Below are 16844 nucleotides of genomic sequence, written 5' to 3'. Positions count from 1 at the left end.
GAAGAGAGATTTGTTAAAAAAGACCCAAAACAGGTCAGTCTTAGTATGTTATTTGTTGAAGAGGTTTCAAACATACTTTTCTGTGCTTTGTTAACTCTCCAGGACTCTACAGGAGGGTTTTCTGTGCAGTGTCTCACCAGCTGAGCTTCATCTGTAGGTCACAGTGACCTGACTGTGGAGGCTGTGCCGCAAAAATGGAGCTCTCCAGATAAGCAGTAACATTTATTGCATACTTTGTCAGCATATCTCTGGCCATACACTTGTTCTCAAGACACTTTGTTGTGATATTGGTTTTATTAAAATGGATTTCAAAAAGGGAAATGTAAAACAGTTTAAAGGTTACAACATAAACATGTTGTTCAGTGCTGAGAAAATCCACACCAGACTTGTATATTACAAGTATGAAAAAAAATGTATCTTGCATTTTTTTGTTATACTGCTTTCTTCAAACAAAAAACACAAAAAATTCCTACAAACAGACCAATGTCTCATACACAGGTCACACAATGTGTCTCAAAATCTGGAAAATTAAGAATATTAAAATCCAAAGAAAAGTTAAAGTCAAGGGGTTCTAAGGACTAGAAGAAGGAGGTTTTTGTCTTGGCAACTGCACGGTCAATCTCCCATCTTTGGAGGTGCTGCCACAGCCTGAGTTGCCACCAGAGCTCCTGAGCAGCATGGGCAGGATGACATGTCCTCTTGCCTGGGACAAGGCAAGGTGTTCAATTATGCAGGTTCTATTTGCTCTTCAAGTATCAAATCTGACATCCTCTGGAGGAAGAGCTGTGGGCTAAGGTGGCTTCGTCCCTTTGGTGCTGATCTGACTCTGTACACAAGATACAATCCTGCAAGGTCTCTTTTCAGGGATGCTAATTTGTAAAGCATATTTAACTGCGTCCTAATTCTGCAAATGTCTGGGCAATGGGTTTGCACGAAGTAGATCAGATGTATCAAGCCCATGTGCCTGACAAGACTACTTACAAAACTGGCTTCTAGACTATCATGCCTGTGCTTTCCTGAACTACCAGGTCTCATCCTTGGCAAATGGACAGTGCCCAGGCAAAAAAGCGTGACGTGATGCACTACAAGAATTTTCCCTATTTATCAACAAAAATGGGGTAGTATTTGTCAAATAACACTCCTCATTTTTGGCCCAAGAATAGAATCAGGAGCCTTTTTTTAGTGTAACTAGAGTATCTGTCTTTTTGGAACATCATCATTCAGTCATTTCTATCAGGATGGGTTTTAATGGCTGCACACCATTGCACTATATATGATATAAAGTATTTGTGAAAAAAATCATTCCTTTGAATAATCAGAAGATCTTCCCAGAGATGAACTGTCTTTCCGCTCTTCTCTTTCATTCTTCCTTCCCCTGGATCTTGGATGGAGTGTTACTTGTGTAATCCCAAAACAACCCCCAAATCACACTCTTTTTTATCTCCCTTGTTTTATGCACTGGGGAGCTGATAGTTCCTTCCCCGGCTAGGACTGAATGAATAATCACCTCCTGTAGTTATTCACATCAGGTTCATATGCTGAAATGTGAAGCTGATGATGGGAGATTATGGATAGAAGCATCGAGATTTGCTACTGAAATTTTATGAGTTGTAGGTAGGAAATATTTAAAGCACATCGCTTTTAACCATGAAGACTCCAAAGATTTATAACCTCATGGGGCAAAACTGTGAACTGTTTGTGAGGGGGAAATGAAGCCCAGAATCCTCTCTTGGTGTTTTCTTTATGCTCACATATCCACACATATCCACACAATCAGCATGAGAAAATCCTACCCATCCCTAAATCTTTGATGTAATTTGGAATGATTAACCCTCAAAAAGTTTAATATGCAAATCATGTAAAAAGTCTGTACATTCATTGAGATCTCAGTAAAAAATCCTCTAAAATCAGGAAATCTGGATGTGGACACAAAGGATTTTTTTTTTTTTCTGAAGGGAAGGGGAAATCCTAAAAATATTTTACAAAAAATTAGGATTTCCCATAAACTTTTATACTTTTATTCAGAGTTTCAAAAGCCATACCTAGGTCCATTGTCCTTTACACAGGCCAGGCAGGTTAATGCACTAATATTACTGTATGGTAAACCTGCCTCTTGTATCATCTTACGGCAGCCCATTGGCCCATCCTGGCATATCCAAGGGGCCCAGACACACAAAAGTGAATTCAACCCAACTCCGTGAGAACAACTTGAGAGAACATCCTCCTTATTATAAGGGGTTTCTCCTGCCTTTGTTCTTGTGCTTTCTTACCTTGAAAACAAACCCCAAATCAAATCAACTTCTAGAGACAAACTTAGACGAAAAATGTTTCTCTGAGTCTGCCGATCTACATCAACACAAAACCCACCCAAAGCGACACTTCTGTGCAGAGTAAGGCAGGTCCATGCAGTGTGAAACAGAAAACATCAACATAGCTGGAGATGTCTTCTGTCCCTCTGCTGTGGTCAACAGAAATGGAAACAAGACAGGATATTCTCGTTCCGAGTAAGTCTGCTCAAGGAGGGCTTAAGTAGGCCTTCTGTCTCCTGCAAGCCCAGGAAGTACAATTAATGAAAAAGCCTAATTATTTGTCATTGTTATAACACACTTCACACAAAAAGAAATCATTTCTACACATTTTTTCTTCTTTCAATTGTATATAAACACTACTTAATTCTCAATAAGCAGCCAGCATCTTCCTAGAATGAAGGGAATCTCTGTCTGCATGGTGGGAGATACTGGTTTATGATCTAATTCTTTCTTAAGGTAATTCTATGAGAAGACTTTGGCACTTTGGTCTTCAAGAGCTGATGAAGATGATGTACCATCTCTGATGGTTGTTCACTGAACAAAAATAGCAAAGTGGAATTAATTGTTTCTTTCCTCATTAAACCTAAATTTACATGCTATGCTGAAGTCATTATTCAAAAGCACTGTTGGACGTGATTATCACACTGCCTCAGACACAAATACATGCAAGTGTTTCAGTTCAAGTGATTCAGAGGAACCAATGAATAAATAGGGCCATCACTGTTTTTTGATGCAGGAGGGCAATGACTGTTTCTTGTGTGGAAATTAGGAGCAGATGAGGAGGTCTCTGTTCTGTAAATCTGGGCTTGCATTTCACAGCAACCAAACTTGCTCAACAGAATGAAGAAATCCCTGCGGAAAGTCTTGGTGAAAATGGCGTAGAGGAAAGGATTAGCACAGGAGTTGATGGGGTAAAACAAAACCAGAAGGATCTTGGATTTGGACACTGTGATGAGAGGAACCTTGAGTGAGGCTGATATTGCAAAAAAGGATATGGGTGCCATGCAGAGGAAGTCTGTGAAGATTAGTATGGCCATGCGCTTGGCAATCTTGGTGTCACTGTTGGAAGAGATCACATTGGGGTTCCTCACAGTGGAGTAGATGCAGATGTAGCACACGCATATAATCACAAATGCGAGCACATTCAACACTAAAAGACATACAACATAAGCCTGAGAAAATGGTGTTTCTATATCCATGGGCAAACAGATGCTGACCTTCATGTAGCTGCTGACTCCAAATATCGGAAGAAGTGCTACTGTGAAAGCAAACAGCCAGCCAAAGACCATTATAATCACAGCGTGACGCAATCGAACCTTGCGGTGCAGCTGCATGGCATAGGTGATGGTGTGCCACCTCTCCAGGGTGATCACAGTCAGTGTGTAAACAGAGAGTTCACTTGCAAACACTGTGAAAAATCCTGCAGTATTGCATCCTGCCCCAGTTTGCCAGTCTATGGCGTAGTTGTAATACTGGCTTTTGGTCTGGATATCCACAGATGCAATAAACAACAGATAGATGCCTATGCACAGGTCTGCAAATGCAAGATTGCACATCAGGAAGCGAGGTACAGTGAGCTTGTATTGGCTGCTTATTAAAATAATGAGGACAACAATGTTCCCAGTGATAGCTAAAATGCTGATAAACCATATCAGGACTCTTAGAATGTTGTATCCCATGATATCTTCACATGGATTGAAAGCATCAGGTTTTGGTGAGCAAGCTACATTAACTATTTCGTTGCATAAACCGTAGTCAAAGTCATGCTCTGCTGGATCAAATCCTATGCCATAGCTTGAAATATAATCTTCAGCTGCCGATTGTATCTGTAGCTTTTCGCCAGGCTGCTCCTTAAGGTCTTTCTTGGCCTGAGACATGATACATATCGGATGTAATTCGGTGCTGAAATTGTAAAAAGAGTGGAGTTGGAAGCTAAGAGACACAGTGTGAGGTATACAACACAAAATCATCCAGTTTCCGTTAACAGCTCAGTTTTTCTGTTTAACTGATTATATAGATTACCTGGAGCTTGAAATTAACAGTCTGGCTGGTCCTTATTTATAAAATATTACAAGAACAGGTAAGTGATTTGGAAACATCATAAAATATAAGGGAAACAAAAGCCTAATGTTTGCCTAACACCCATGATAGAGTTATCCACCTGGATAACAGCCTCTCCGAGAAGCCTCCCTTATTTGAACTGAATTTCTCACATAGTCTGTCATTGATAAGGTGATTTGTGCGTGGGGGAAATACATGATGATGAATAGCAATGTAAGACTGAGCTTTGAAGAATTAGTCAATTCATCTGTGTTTATAAGGACTCTGTTGAACCACAATAATGCTATGATCCCTTAATATTATTCTCAAATTCCCTTTTTCCTAGAGGTTTTGACCATCACTGTGGCATAGTTCTGTAACTCCATCAGGGCACAGAACACCTCCAGTTTGTGCTGTTTATTTCTTAGTATCTCATAACATTACTGGCCAGTAACATAAGTAAATAACACAAATAAGCTCATGTAGGTTTCCAGATAATACCTAGAAGCCAGATGCCAACATGAACACAAGACATGGTAGACCATTTTGTTAAAAACTGTTCTTCAAAGAAAATGGATTAGAAAGCAAGTGAAGCAAAACCAAGCCAAGCCACACTAAACCAAACCAAATCAAACCAACATTTTAATGGAAGAAGTAGTTGCTTTTGTTTCTGCCAGCAAGTATTTTTTAAACACTCCAAGAATTTTTAGCAGCACAAGTAAATAAAGGAAAAGAGTTTCAAGGGAAAAAAAAGCCTTTGAAGGTTAAACTAGTATTTTTGATAGTTTTGTGTTTGGTTTTATTTCATAGAGTATTAGCTCTATACCCTTCTACATCCCTAAACAAACAAAAGAAACAAATATTTTGACTGAGATGATAGAAAGATGAGTAGGTCCATCAAGTTAAGAAATATCAAGATATATTCCTGTATAGACATGAAATGAAGGGTCAGACTTTACAACAGCTTATCCTAGGCTACCTTTGAAGTTTGCTGTCCCATAAACTTGCATTTTATAACTATGGATTTTATAATCCATAGTTTTGGATGCAGACCTAATCTGAGTTGGGAAATAAAGCAGGGGAAAATGTGTTGCAAAACCAACACAGTTCAGGTCTGCCTACATTCAGCTACAATCCAGACTGCAACTTAGGTGTAAAATTTCTAGGACAGGACCCCAGCTTATCTTCCACCCTGACTTTCAGTACAGTCAAGAGAAGAACTCTCTAGACAAGTTAGGTTGAAAATTTTGAACAACTGGTAGTGGCTTAAAAGGGAGAATTCTTCTTTGTAACCTAATTTTACCCTTTGACTTTGTGCACTCACTATATCTTCCAAAAATTGAGTTTAAAAGGTCTGCAAGAAAGGAAAACTAATGAAGGCCCAGCACCAGAAGGTGAGAGACATTTCCTATGAGGTTCTGAACATCCTCTACCATTATCAATATTTTTTATCTTGCCTGTCAACTGAGGTAGAAAACTGATTTTCTGTGAGGTCAAATATGCACTATGAAGGTCACAATAGCAATAACAAGGCATTACATTTTGCTCCCCTGTGTTCTACTCGCATAAGGATGAGTGAGGGGTCCACTGTATTGATCAATATATCAACAGTTCTCTAGCTGAAAGGGAATATAGGCTTCCAAGGAGCAATAATGGGACAGAAAGTCCCTCATTTTTCGTGCAACAATCACCCAGGGGTACTGCAATTGGTGGTTCTTCGTAAATGAACTGAATGAAATGTTTGTATCCAATCATTTCTCAGCATTAGTTAAAAGTAAACCTTTTCCCAAATTACGGAGGCACTGCCTGGACCTAAGTCTATTCCCTGCTACGTAAGGCCAATTAAATATTTCTGATTATTACAATTTATTAATTCTTGAATTATTTTACAGCCAGTGGTCCCACGTAGAACCAGGGTCCCGTGGAGTTAGCTGCTGTGTTTGCTCCGAGGAGGGTGACAAGGCTGGTTACCTGTACTGTGAGCAGGTAAGAGGGGCAGCTGCGATATCCCACGGGAAGGAAGAGGCATCCTCTGATACTGACCCTTACAATATCTTTGCCCTGTAATGTTTACTCCTTGGACTGTGCAGTGCATTCAGAGCAACAAGTTAAAACCTTGTTTGCCAAGGGATGGGTGGGTCCTTGCCTCCTTTTGAGGCTGTGGGTATTGTAATACACTCCACTTACGCACTCTGTAAAACTCTGTTACTGTTTAGCATTATTTTGCTCAAGTAAACTAGAAAAATAAACTAGAGAAAAGACAACTTAGAGAATAAAATTGAAATTGACAGAGTGCTCTGACAAAAATAAACAAAAATTACTACCTTTGTACAAGTTGTTATTTTATGTGCTTTGTCTGGAACTGGTGACAGCAGGATTTTGTGTGCTGAGAAACATGCTCAGCAGAACAAATAGTCTTAACCTAGGTTCTGTATTAAGCCCTATCTCAAACCAATCATTCTCACCAAAAGGTGACATCAGGTGAGTTGTGAGCAACTGATAGTATGTTCTCATGAGACAAGGCCCAAACATGACTCCTGATTCTGCCACATTTTTTGAAAAAGTAGGATTTCAAGTGACAGGTCCTCCGAAGAATAACGATCAAGTGTAAGGACAGAGTCATATCAATGTCATTCTTTCTGGCAGAAGGCGATCTTTATGTCAAAGAAAGCCAAAAGCTTACTGAAGTTCATAATGGTATATGTCAAGTTGAGGGTTTTAACATCCAACCTCTGCCCTATCCACACTTCAAGGATATTATTTTCCAGTCACAGAAAAATGTGAGGGAGTTCAACATACTGTACCAGACTTAAGAATGTAGCTTACCTTCTGTTAGGCCAGCATCACAATATTCAAGCGTGATCAATTCACAGATCAATATTTAGCATATAGTCCTTATGGGAATGGGAAAAACATCAAAATTGTCTTAAAATTTGTATCTCAGACTGGCAGAGCTTGATTTGACCTTCTCCAAAATTTAGAAAGCTGTAACAGGTTTAAGCTTCCCATTATCACAACAGTATCTGTTCTCTGGCGCAGACAGATTTGGGAGAGGTGACCAAGCAGGATTCGCTATGGCAATTTATTTTTTCTAAGAGTTCGAGTGCTGCAAAAGTGTCAAAGTGGGAAAATTTAACATAAACTGGCAGCCAGAAAGGGGCCACACATCCCTGTTTTAATTCCTTCCCAGAGTTTCCATGTGAACAGCAGCTGCTGCTGCGATCCTTAGAAATGCACTTCTGGGGGTGATAAGGCATCCTTTTTATACTCCCTGGACTACCTGGAAGTGTTCTGAGAGCCAAATAGTCACAGAATACTGATTGTCTCCTGTGAAGGTGCATGACAAGTCAGGACACATCATGGTTCCCACCACCACAAGTGATGCTGCAGGACTGAACCAAGCACAGCTCTTGCCAAAAAAATATTACATGTTGTGTGATCAAGCACTATACAAACTATCAATAACTTTTAAACATCCTGAGCAGCCTTCAATGCACTCACAACTTGTGCCAGCTGTCATGAAAACTGCTTTGAAATGAAAGCTGGTGTAGCTACTACATGTGTGACTCATCTCTTTTGACGTGTATTGTAATATCTTCAGTATTCAAACTGAACACATGTATCCATTTTCTTTAAGCTGGATAAAGGATGTTAGTTTCCCACCAATTTTAGTACAAGACACATGACTGTATGAAAGAAATTACCATTTTTAATTATGTTAAAAAGCAGCTAACAGAAAGGTTCTAGTAAATTTCTATTTATGCTTAATATTTAGTTAAAAATACATCTGGTAGCTATTAAAGACATATATAAATACATTCAATTTTGTTCTGTTGACCAGGGTGGTACAGTTCACAGGCACATTCATTCAAGTAGTCCTATATCATATGTCATAAACAAGAGCATCTCCAACTTACGTATTATTTCTCCCCATTGCATTACACCTGATACTATAGGAGACTGAAGTTGTGACCAAACTTCTCCAGAAGCAGCCCCACCACTGCATGGTACTCCAGCCCAGCTTGTTGGCCATCCATACCTGGATTGTGTGAGCTCTGCACAGGTCTGTTGGCATTTCTTTGCAAAATTATGCTTACCCGAACTGTGGAAAGCGATGTTTTATGTTCTCCTTGGCTTCTTGCCTGCCAGGGTAAAGGCCTCCAAAAGAGGGACTATACAAGGGGAAAAGTGAGTGTTGTGGTCTTCAATTCCCTGGGACGAGTGTGTGACAAGGAAGTTATTTTAAAGCCCAAGTAAGGGGACTAGATACTGGCAGCTTACCACATGATCAGGACTGTTTCCTCCTGTAGCCTTCCTTCAATAGCAACTCTTACTTTGTTTTTGAAAAGTCCAGTTGCTTAATTTAAGGGGTGGATTCTGTGATTTGGGTCCTGCTTAGACCCAAGCAGCTCAGAAGCCAAGTACCTTCAAAAATATGAATCACAGTGACATCAGCATTCCTTTGGAGATTCAGGATTAAACATGCTTTCATTGGACTCATTGGAATACACCACTTTGTCATCAGGGCTGGAAAGACTGGACCCATTCCTACATATAAGTTACTGAACACTGTGTCTGCATAAGACTGCACAAGTATGTGAAAACATCTCCTGCTGATAAATTGTTTAAATTGTTCTAGTGAACAGTTTAGCATTTTGGAACAAAAATGGAAAATGGGAGATGGATTCTGTCAGATACTTCCCTTATCCCTGCAGTCTCCAGAACCGCACTTGCATTCTTTATGCAGACAGTTTTGCAAACACATGTAGCTGATATTTATTGGCTATCAGCACAAGCAAACTCAGTTATCTTCCATTGTTTGGTGACAATACAATGCTAAAAGTAAAATAAATGGCTATCTTAAGTGTTAAAATAGAAGTTACTAACAGTTTATGCTTTTTCTGCATGGTTTTACTGTTCTTTGAAGTTTTATGCAACTTCTGAAGATGATGTCTTGATTTATGACAATGGTTCATGACTTTTTTTTTTTTCTGCCATGGCAAAGTTCAAGTCTTTCAGGACATCCAGTAAAGGAAGAACTTCAAACAATTACAGGGGTTTCCATAGGTATCAGCCATGTTTTCCAGTGACACAAATTCAGGAGGCTCATTAACTACTTGAAGTGTACGTTTCAAGACCGCCTGAGCAGGTGAAAATACTCAAAAAGAGTCATTGATACCTGAAGTCTCACTGCAACTCACTAATAGAAAATTAAAACAAGCATGGAAAATTACAACCGGAGTCTAAAAAGACACCATACCCTCCCACAGTCCCTCTGTTGATTTGGGTAAAATGGATCTGCTCTAGGTTAACCATTTCAGAAGTCACGTCCAAAAACATTGTCGATGTCAACTCAACAGATAAGGTATCTCTGATGCTTGGCTTGACAGTGTTCCAATATCAGTGAGGCTTTCTGAGAGAACAGTATTTTGCATCACTCAGTGGTCCTGTTACCCTCCTGAGTCGATGGACAAGTATTGACCAGCTTCTCTGCAAACACAGCTTTCTCTCCAGCTACCTCCTGAAAAGTTATCAAGCTTTTTCTGTTTAATGTTTTCAGCATGGTTCCAGGCTGATCCAGGACAGCAGATCCAGTGAAACATGGACCTACAACAGGTGGGGACAGAGCTGCAGCTGGGGAAAATACTGATGGTAAGCTAACACAGTTATTAGAATTTAACAATTCCCTGTAATGTGGAGGCAGTACACTGTGTAGCATGCAAACACCTGTATGTATTGTGTATTTATTTATTTCTATCCATTTACTTACCTGCTCTAAAGAGACATTTTCTATCCAGACTTTGAGGAATTTTATTTAATTTACTATCAAATGCTGAAAAGCGCCAAGAAGAAAAACAAATTAAATCACTTACTTTTGTCTTTTCCAGTTTGTAAATGCACAGCAATGGCTAGGATACGTGAAGTTTGCTTCAATCAAAGATCTAAATTTGCTTAGATCAGGAAGCTTTTTTAAATTGTGTGTAGATCTTGCTCTTAGCGTCTTAATGAGTTCTAATCCATGACTTGGCAGGAAACTGATTTTCGTGCTTGAAATATCCCTTTAAGAAAACAGATGAAAATCTTGGTAAAAAGCAAATTTACTTCTGCTCAACAAGGGACTGTCCTACTCATTCTCAGAATAGTGGTTGGAAACAGATCACCTGGAAATCTACACTAAAAAGAGGATCTGGTGAAAAATTAGGGGTTCCTCCAGCAAACTGAACTAATATGCATTGCAAACAACAATCAAATGTTGTTAGTCTGTGAGAAATAAAGAAAAAATTCCCATAATGTTCTGGGTAAGAATTAACAGGGACACAAACCATTAGCGCCATATGACACTGGGTTTAGTAAATACCCAGTAAATGCAACAATCATCCCACAATACTCTTACAGGATAAAAAAGGCTGATGAAATCGCAGTAGAAGTTTGCTGTATGATCATCACATCATGGGAAGGCTGTTGTGGAAAAAGCAATAAACACAAAGAAAGAAGCTCACATGGGGGTACAGATGTGAGGACAGGTTGGGTATATCAGGTTTTGTGCTCATTAGAAAGAAAAGGAGATTAAAGACACACAGGGGTGACATTGTTCAGACTGTTAGGAACAAAAAAACCAAACCAACAAAACATTCCCAGAGGTTTAAAAAACAAATAAAGCACAGACTGAAGCAAAGAATGGGACAAGATTACAGGAGGTTAGGAGATGTATTTATGTGGAAGGCAATTACTGTGTTGGACAGGCTATCAGAGGCAGCGATGAAACCAACACCCATGAATGTATTAAAGAGACCATTAGAGGGGCTTTTAAAAGGAAACACATTCTGCAAACACTAAATCTTGACTTGTGGCATGCAGGGAAGAAGGACCAAGTGTGCTCCATCTCCAGGCTCAGATATTTGGGAATCCTTCCCCATAGCTTCAGGGTGTAACAGCTGGGGCAAAACGTCTCCAAATTTCCCTCACTGGGACACAAACTGTGTCCCTTGGATCATGACAGCATGAGAACACACTTCTTTCTCTTAAAAGGTAAAAATGAACTGCACAAAATCACCCTGTCCTCCTCCCTTAGTCCTTTGTGCTCTCATGGGCTGAGACTGCTCCAGGATACAGTGTTTGCTGAGGCTACTCTGCTCTTAATTCTCCAAGAAAAGACAGAATTTTTCCTTAATCAGGGAATTAAACTGACAATATTTGTAGTTTTCTCCGTGTCCCCTTGAAGATACAGTTTTCAATTCATCTGTAACAGTATAATGTCAGGACAATATGTTATTTGATCTCTATGACCCAACATGCACAAATTGTTTTTATTATCATTTTAATACAGTAGAGTGGTGTCTTGTGAGGGGGAGACCAGGTTTTAGCAGCAGGTAATGAAGTTTAGACAGTTCCTATGTACCATACACACATTTGCATCTCTGTTCTCTGGTTTAAGAAACAAAATTAATGCCAGGGAAGGGCTCTGTTTGAACTCTAGCCAAGCCTAACAAATTCACAGGCAGCTGATAAAGTGGTTTGTAAAATTGGTGTTGGGTAAAGATGATGTGTCCATGCTGTGCCTACATCCAGGCTCTAAAGAAATGTACCACCTTCAACAACTGGACCATGAACTGTGGCAGCAGAGGAGCAAACACAGACTCCACTCCACTGCCCTGACCTGGGGCCATAATTTCTACTGGAAGGGAAAATAGACCAGTGTATTCAAAAATGCTATGAACTTCTGCAGGGCAGAATGAGAGAAGCCTCACTTCTTACAGAGAGGGCTCTGAGATCCTGGGTCTGTTTCTTACAGGAGCTGAAAACAGCAACCAATGAGAAATTTTAGGCTATCCGTTTCTGACTTGGACTCTTGAAGAGGTATTTAGGTTGCCATGAGCAATCTTGATTTTCACATGGGCTGACTATTGCCCTCAATGCACTGCCTAATGAAAACTGTCACCCAGAGTATATGCTCACGAGCCAACAACTAAACAGCAGTTTTCTGCCTAAATCCACAGACAACATCACTCGTGGCGTCATTAAGAGCATGTGAAACTTCATAATTCTGAAAAAGAACATGGAAAATGTTTTCTTTGGCTTGTTAGTTAAAATCGTTACCAAATCCAAACTGTTACTACAATGAGTGGAAATAATGAGCAAATACGAATAGGAATACCACCTGGACTTACAAATAGCAAAAAGGTTACTGGGTCTCTCATAATCTCGAAATAATTTCATAAATATTAAATATTTTTTCCACAAAAATATTTTATTCTTATTTTAACAATTTTTCTTTTTATGTTAATTATTGCACATAAACAGAATTCAGTTAGGGAATTTGATTTGCGAACTCCTGCAGGGGTTTGTTGGTATGTCTGTGAGGGATAGTTATCAATAGACCACTGACATGCCCCCAAACAGCAAACATAGACATTGTGAGGGTGGTTTAGTAACTTACTCCACTGAGTTACCACACAAAGACTTCAGTGCAAAAGTTCTTTGGGATGTTGCTCTCTAGTTAGAGGCTTGATAAGTTAAATAATCATGATGAACAAGATCATAAAGTGGCAATAGGAAATCAAACCACAAGGCATCATCAATTGGAATATTTGTTCCTGTGTTATTTCTGCTTGGCTGTTAGTCATCAGCCTTGACAGCAGCTGGTGCAGGAACAGGAAAATGAATCTGACTTCTCTTCCAATCACTTCCCTTTCCACTGGGAGTCTCTGTTGGATTAGCAAAAATACTGACCAGCTGATGAGGTTTGAAAGGCACATACAGAAATGGTGGGAAATAGCTGCTGGAGCAGAAAGCAGAGGGCGGTAAAGTGGTCGGTGAGAATTTTCTCCATGTATCTAAACTGATCTCTGGCTGCACTTCAGGGACTCAGCTGTTGAGCTGGGGATCTACTGGAACTCTCCTGTAGCCTCCATAGGTGGGTTTCCCATTGAAGACAAATTTCAAGGGTAGGATGGACCACTGCCATACCATGCCTTGCATCGAGTCAGGACATAGTCAGAGAACTAAGGACACCAGCAAAAGCTGGTGTAAGCCACTACAGCTCTGAGAGCAGCAGAAAACAATTAAATGAAACAATATGGCTGAAAACTGAAGCTATGAAACTCCAAGCTGGAAATACAGTGTATTTCTGTATAGAAGCAATATGTATAGGTGTTGGATTTATTAGCGGCTGGATTTACTTGCCTACTGTCAGCATTGAAATCTTTTAATTCAAAACTTGATGTCTATCCAAAAAAGATATTCTAATTTAGCTAAGAGCTGTAAGTCTGAGAGAGGAATTGATTTGTGAAACTCTGTAGTCTGTACAAGGGCTAAGATTGGTGCTTTCTGATTATTTGTGTTCCTTTCACATTATTTTAATACGCTGAATTATAAAATAGAAGTTGAAACTAATTGACTGTAGAACACTGGTTTAAGAAGGTCAAGAGTTAAACCCCGCGATGTTCATTCTAATAAAACATTGCAGTCTGCAACATGGATTTGATTGCAGCAAAACTATTTCTCCCAGCAAAGATATGATTATGGGTCAATCATTCCACAAGTGAAAGTGCATCCCTGGTGTACACTACGCTGATGGATGAGCAAGAAGGCTCTTCTTTCATGATCTCATCCAGGATAAAAAGGTAATTTCCCATCCATGGAATAGTGGATGTATTGGTAATGGAACAGAAAACTTTTTACGCAAATAACTCAGTGTTAGAAATTGAACTATCAAATGAATCTCAACCACAGGCAAATCAATTTGATAAACATTCAGAATATGACTGTATCAGCTATAGCTTGCAAAGAAAATGCATTTACTTTTTGCTACAGGAAACAATGATTTTTCTAAGAAACATCTCTGACATTACTGATGAAAAGATGCTCCACTGGTAGTCTTTTCCAAAGAATGAAGACGCTTTTAGGAAGTGAGGGAAGTGAAACAGAGTGCAGTAACCCACACCATAGCTCTTTATATCATGGGTGCACTGGCCATCACAATGTGGAAACAAAACGCCTTCAGAAAAGCTCTGGACTGAACTCAGGGTTAATCAGACATTTTTCTCCTTCCATTTTAGATTTTTAACCACTCCAACATCTGTGTAAAGTCTTGCAAGAGCTCCAATGACCCCTTTCACTTTTTCTGGGTGACTTTTAGTCCTCTCTGGGTAAGCGGGATAGATGGGAAGAGAGAAATGTTCTGACAAATGGGTGAGACAAAAAAAGGCTCCTACATCTCTGTTGCAGCTCTTACATGTTGTGGCTTGAGCTCAGGAAAACAAGCAGTTCTGCACAATCACAGGCATTTTCAGACCCCATGGCAAACCATGGTTTGAGATAATGGTTACTGAGATTCCTGAGCATCTTACTGCTGAATTCTCTACTGCTGAGATCTCAATTTCCATTTCATCACCCACCAAAGACATCCTGTTGTAACTGCGTGGGATGTGTCTCATACCTGTCTCTACAGGAGATGGGACATCCCAGTCCCTAACACCGTAGATAGGAATTTTTCTTTAAAATTAAGCTTCACAGACACAGGGGAGATCTTCAGTGGCAAGTAATCCAGATTTAAGCGCTGAGAACCACTCACCTATTCTTCATTTTGCTCAAACAAAAAAGCAAAAACATTTTTCTCTGGAAAAATAACCAAAAGCAAAAGCACTACTCTCTTACACAGTTTAATCAACCATGGAGAGGAATCTTAATCTAAATTTCTCACTCGAAATACTTCAAAAACTTGAGGACAAAGTGAAAATAAGGATCTAGACTGATTTTTTTTTTTTTTAATATATTCAGAACTACGTCTCGTTTTGAAGTTCAAGGTCTGTGAGATGTTGAAATCCATACTGGCATTTGTATGTTCTTCTCTGGTCTTTTCTAGGTAGTCAATAATGAGAAAAGTATTGTCCAAATATTACTTACAAAACAACAGGTCCATTCGCTCCCTGGAAGACCTCATTTGGCAATTTTTCTAAGTTGTGATTATCACTTAGATTTCTGAAAAACACAATATTTATGCTGAAACAATCTGAGATAAAAAAAAAAAATAGATCTTACAGAAGTTACCATCTTCTAATTATCACTTTTCAGAATAGTAAACAACAGAAATAGTTACAGCTCATCCAGATATGTTCCATTAAATGCATGATTCTCAATTTCCCGAATTCCATTTTTATTTAGCCATCTGTAATAGAGAAAAGAAAAAGAGAGCTGTGTTCTTATTCATCCTTCATGACTAAAATGTATGTAATTCAAAGCAGTGAAAGGGATCTCAAGCAAATAAAAATGTTAAATGGATATTGAAACAGTGAAATTTCTATGAATACTGGCTGGTAAAATCCCAATATTTGGACAAAGACTTTGGAGAGCACAGACATGAATAGGGCAGATGAGTGCTACCATCAGAGATGACAGTTAGAGTAAGTTTCTGAAGTAAGGACAGAGCTGGTGAAGATGCTGGCACTGCTCATGGCTCCACTGGGAAGGCTGCAGAAGAGCTGGTGTGGCTGTTCCAGGTTAATCCCAAGAGGGATGAGACCAGGATCTTTCCTGTTGGCGCTGTCAGTGACGCTTAGTTTTACTGTTTAGCAAGACTCTTTTGAAACTCTGAGCCATGGCTTAATCTTTGCCAGCTATTAGAGAAAAAAGACTGCTGTTTGCCATGGTCTCACATGCTCAGCCAGGTAGGTGGAGGAGGGAGACTGACTGTACTGAGCCAGGCAGGAGGGCAGAAGGGGGGTGGCAGTGGTGCCAAACTGCTGTGGAAAGTGGGTGATTCCTGCTGCGTCTGCTTCCTTGACAAATTATACTCCCTGCCTGCTCTGTTGCCCCAGTCCCACCTCCCCAGGCTTCTTCCCCCAAAAGGAGACACAGGTAATGAAACTGGGAATTGATGCTCCTGGGGCTTTCTGCCAAGTTTTTACTCCAGTGCATTACCTAATTAACGTTTAACGTCCTTCCCTCTGTCCCTTCACGGTCCTAAAAATTTACATTTGGGTCAGTTATATTTATCATCTTTATGGTGCAATCTTTCATCTCACTTTAAACGTCACTTTGCAGCTCACGCCCTCTCCAACAGGCAATGACAGGTCTGATTGATGGCAGAAATGGCCTGATTTAATTAAACTGTCAGCAAACTTGGACATTTTTTTCCTAACTCACTTTGAAAGCTGAGTATGCAAGTGACCCACTTATCTAAGGTCTGAGGTGGTGAACTAAGGTCAGCACGAAAATCAGTTAAGGGTCTGGCCGAAAGGATTACTCTTTTGACCATGACAGGCAGATGTACACAGCTCTGTGTCTATAATATCTGTCAGGTTGGATCAGGAGAACTGTCACCGTCCCCTTCACTTGCAAGCACTATTAGACATGAGTGAGCAGGCACAGAGGAGAGACGTGTCCCTGCTTACAGCATTTAAAACATTTATTATATTAAATTGATCCTACCCATTTGTAGCTGCCAGGCTGATATATATGTTTTTAATCACAGTATTAGCACTTAGCTGCATTCTC

General features: G+C 39.7%; 1 protein-coding gene across 2 annotated transcripts in view; it reads right to left on the bottom strand.

Annotated features, from left to right (window-relative positions):
• Positions 1-498: 498 nt before the first annotated feature.
• The window catches only part of FSHR (follicle stimulating hormone receptor), an 87276-nt gene continuing 70930 nt past the window's right edge, over positions 499-16844 (bottom strand). For both annotated transcript variants that reach the window (XM_027659349.1, XM_027659350.1), the window contains 4 exons: positions 15448-15516; positions 15255-15329; positions 10223-10408; positions 499-4211 (listed from right to left, as the gene is read on the bottom strand). In XM_027659349.1, the coding sequence (XP_027515150.1) occupies positions 2984-4211; positions 10223-10408; positions 15255-15329; positions 15448-15516 (1558 nt within the window). In that variant the 3' untranslated portion in view covers positions 499-2983. The remainder of the gene's footprint in view (positions 4212-10222; positions 10409-15254; positions 15330-15447; positions 15517-16844) is intronic.

The sequence above is a fragment of the Corapipo altera genome, unplaced genomic scaffold (assembly GCF_003945725.1).
Source record: "Corapipo altera isolate COAL_440 unplaced genomic scaffold, ASM394572v1 48, whole genome shotgun sequence".
Taxonomy (NCBI): Eukaryota; Metazoa; Chordata; class Aves; order Passeriformes; family Pipridae; genus Corapipo; species Corapipo altera.
The sequence above is the reverse complement of the archived record's forward strand: the minus strand, read 5'-3'. Positions and strand labels throughout refer to the sequence as shown.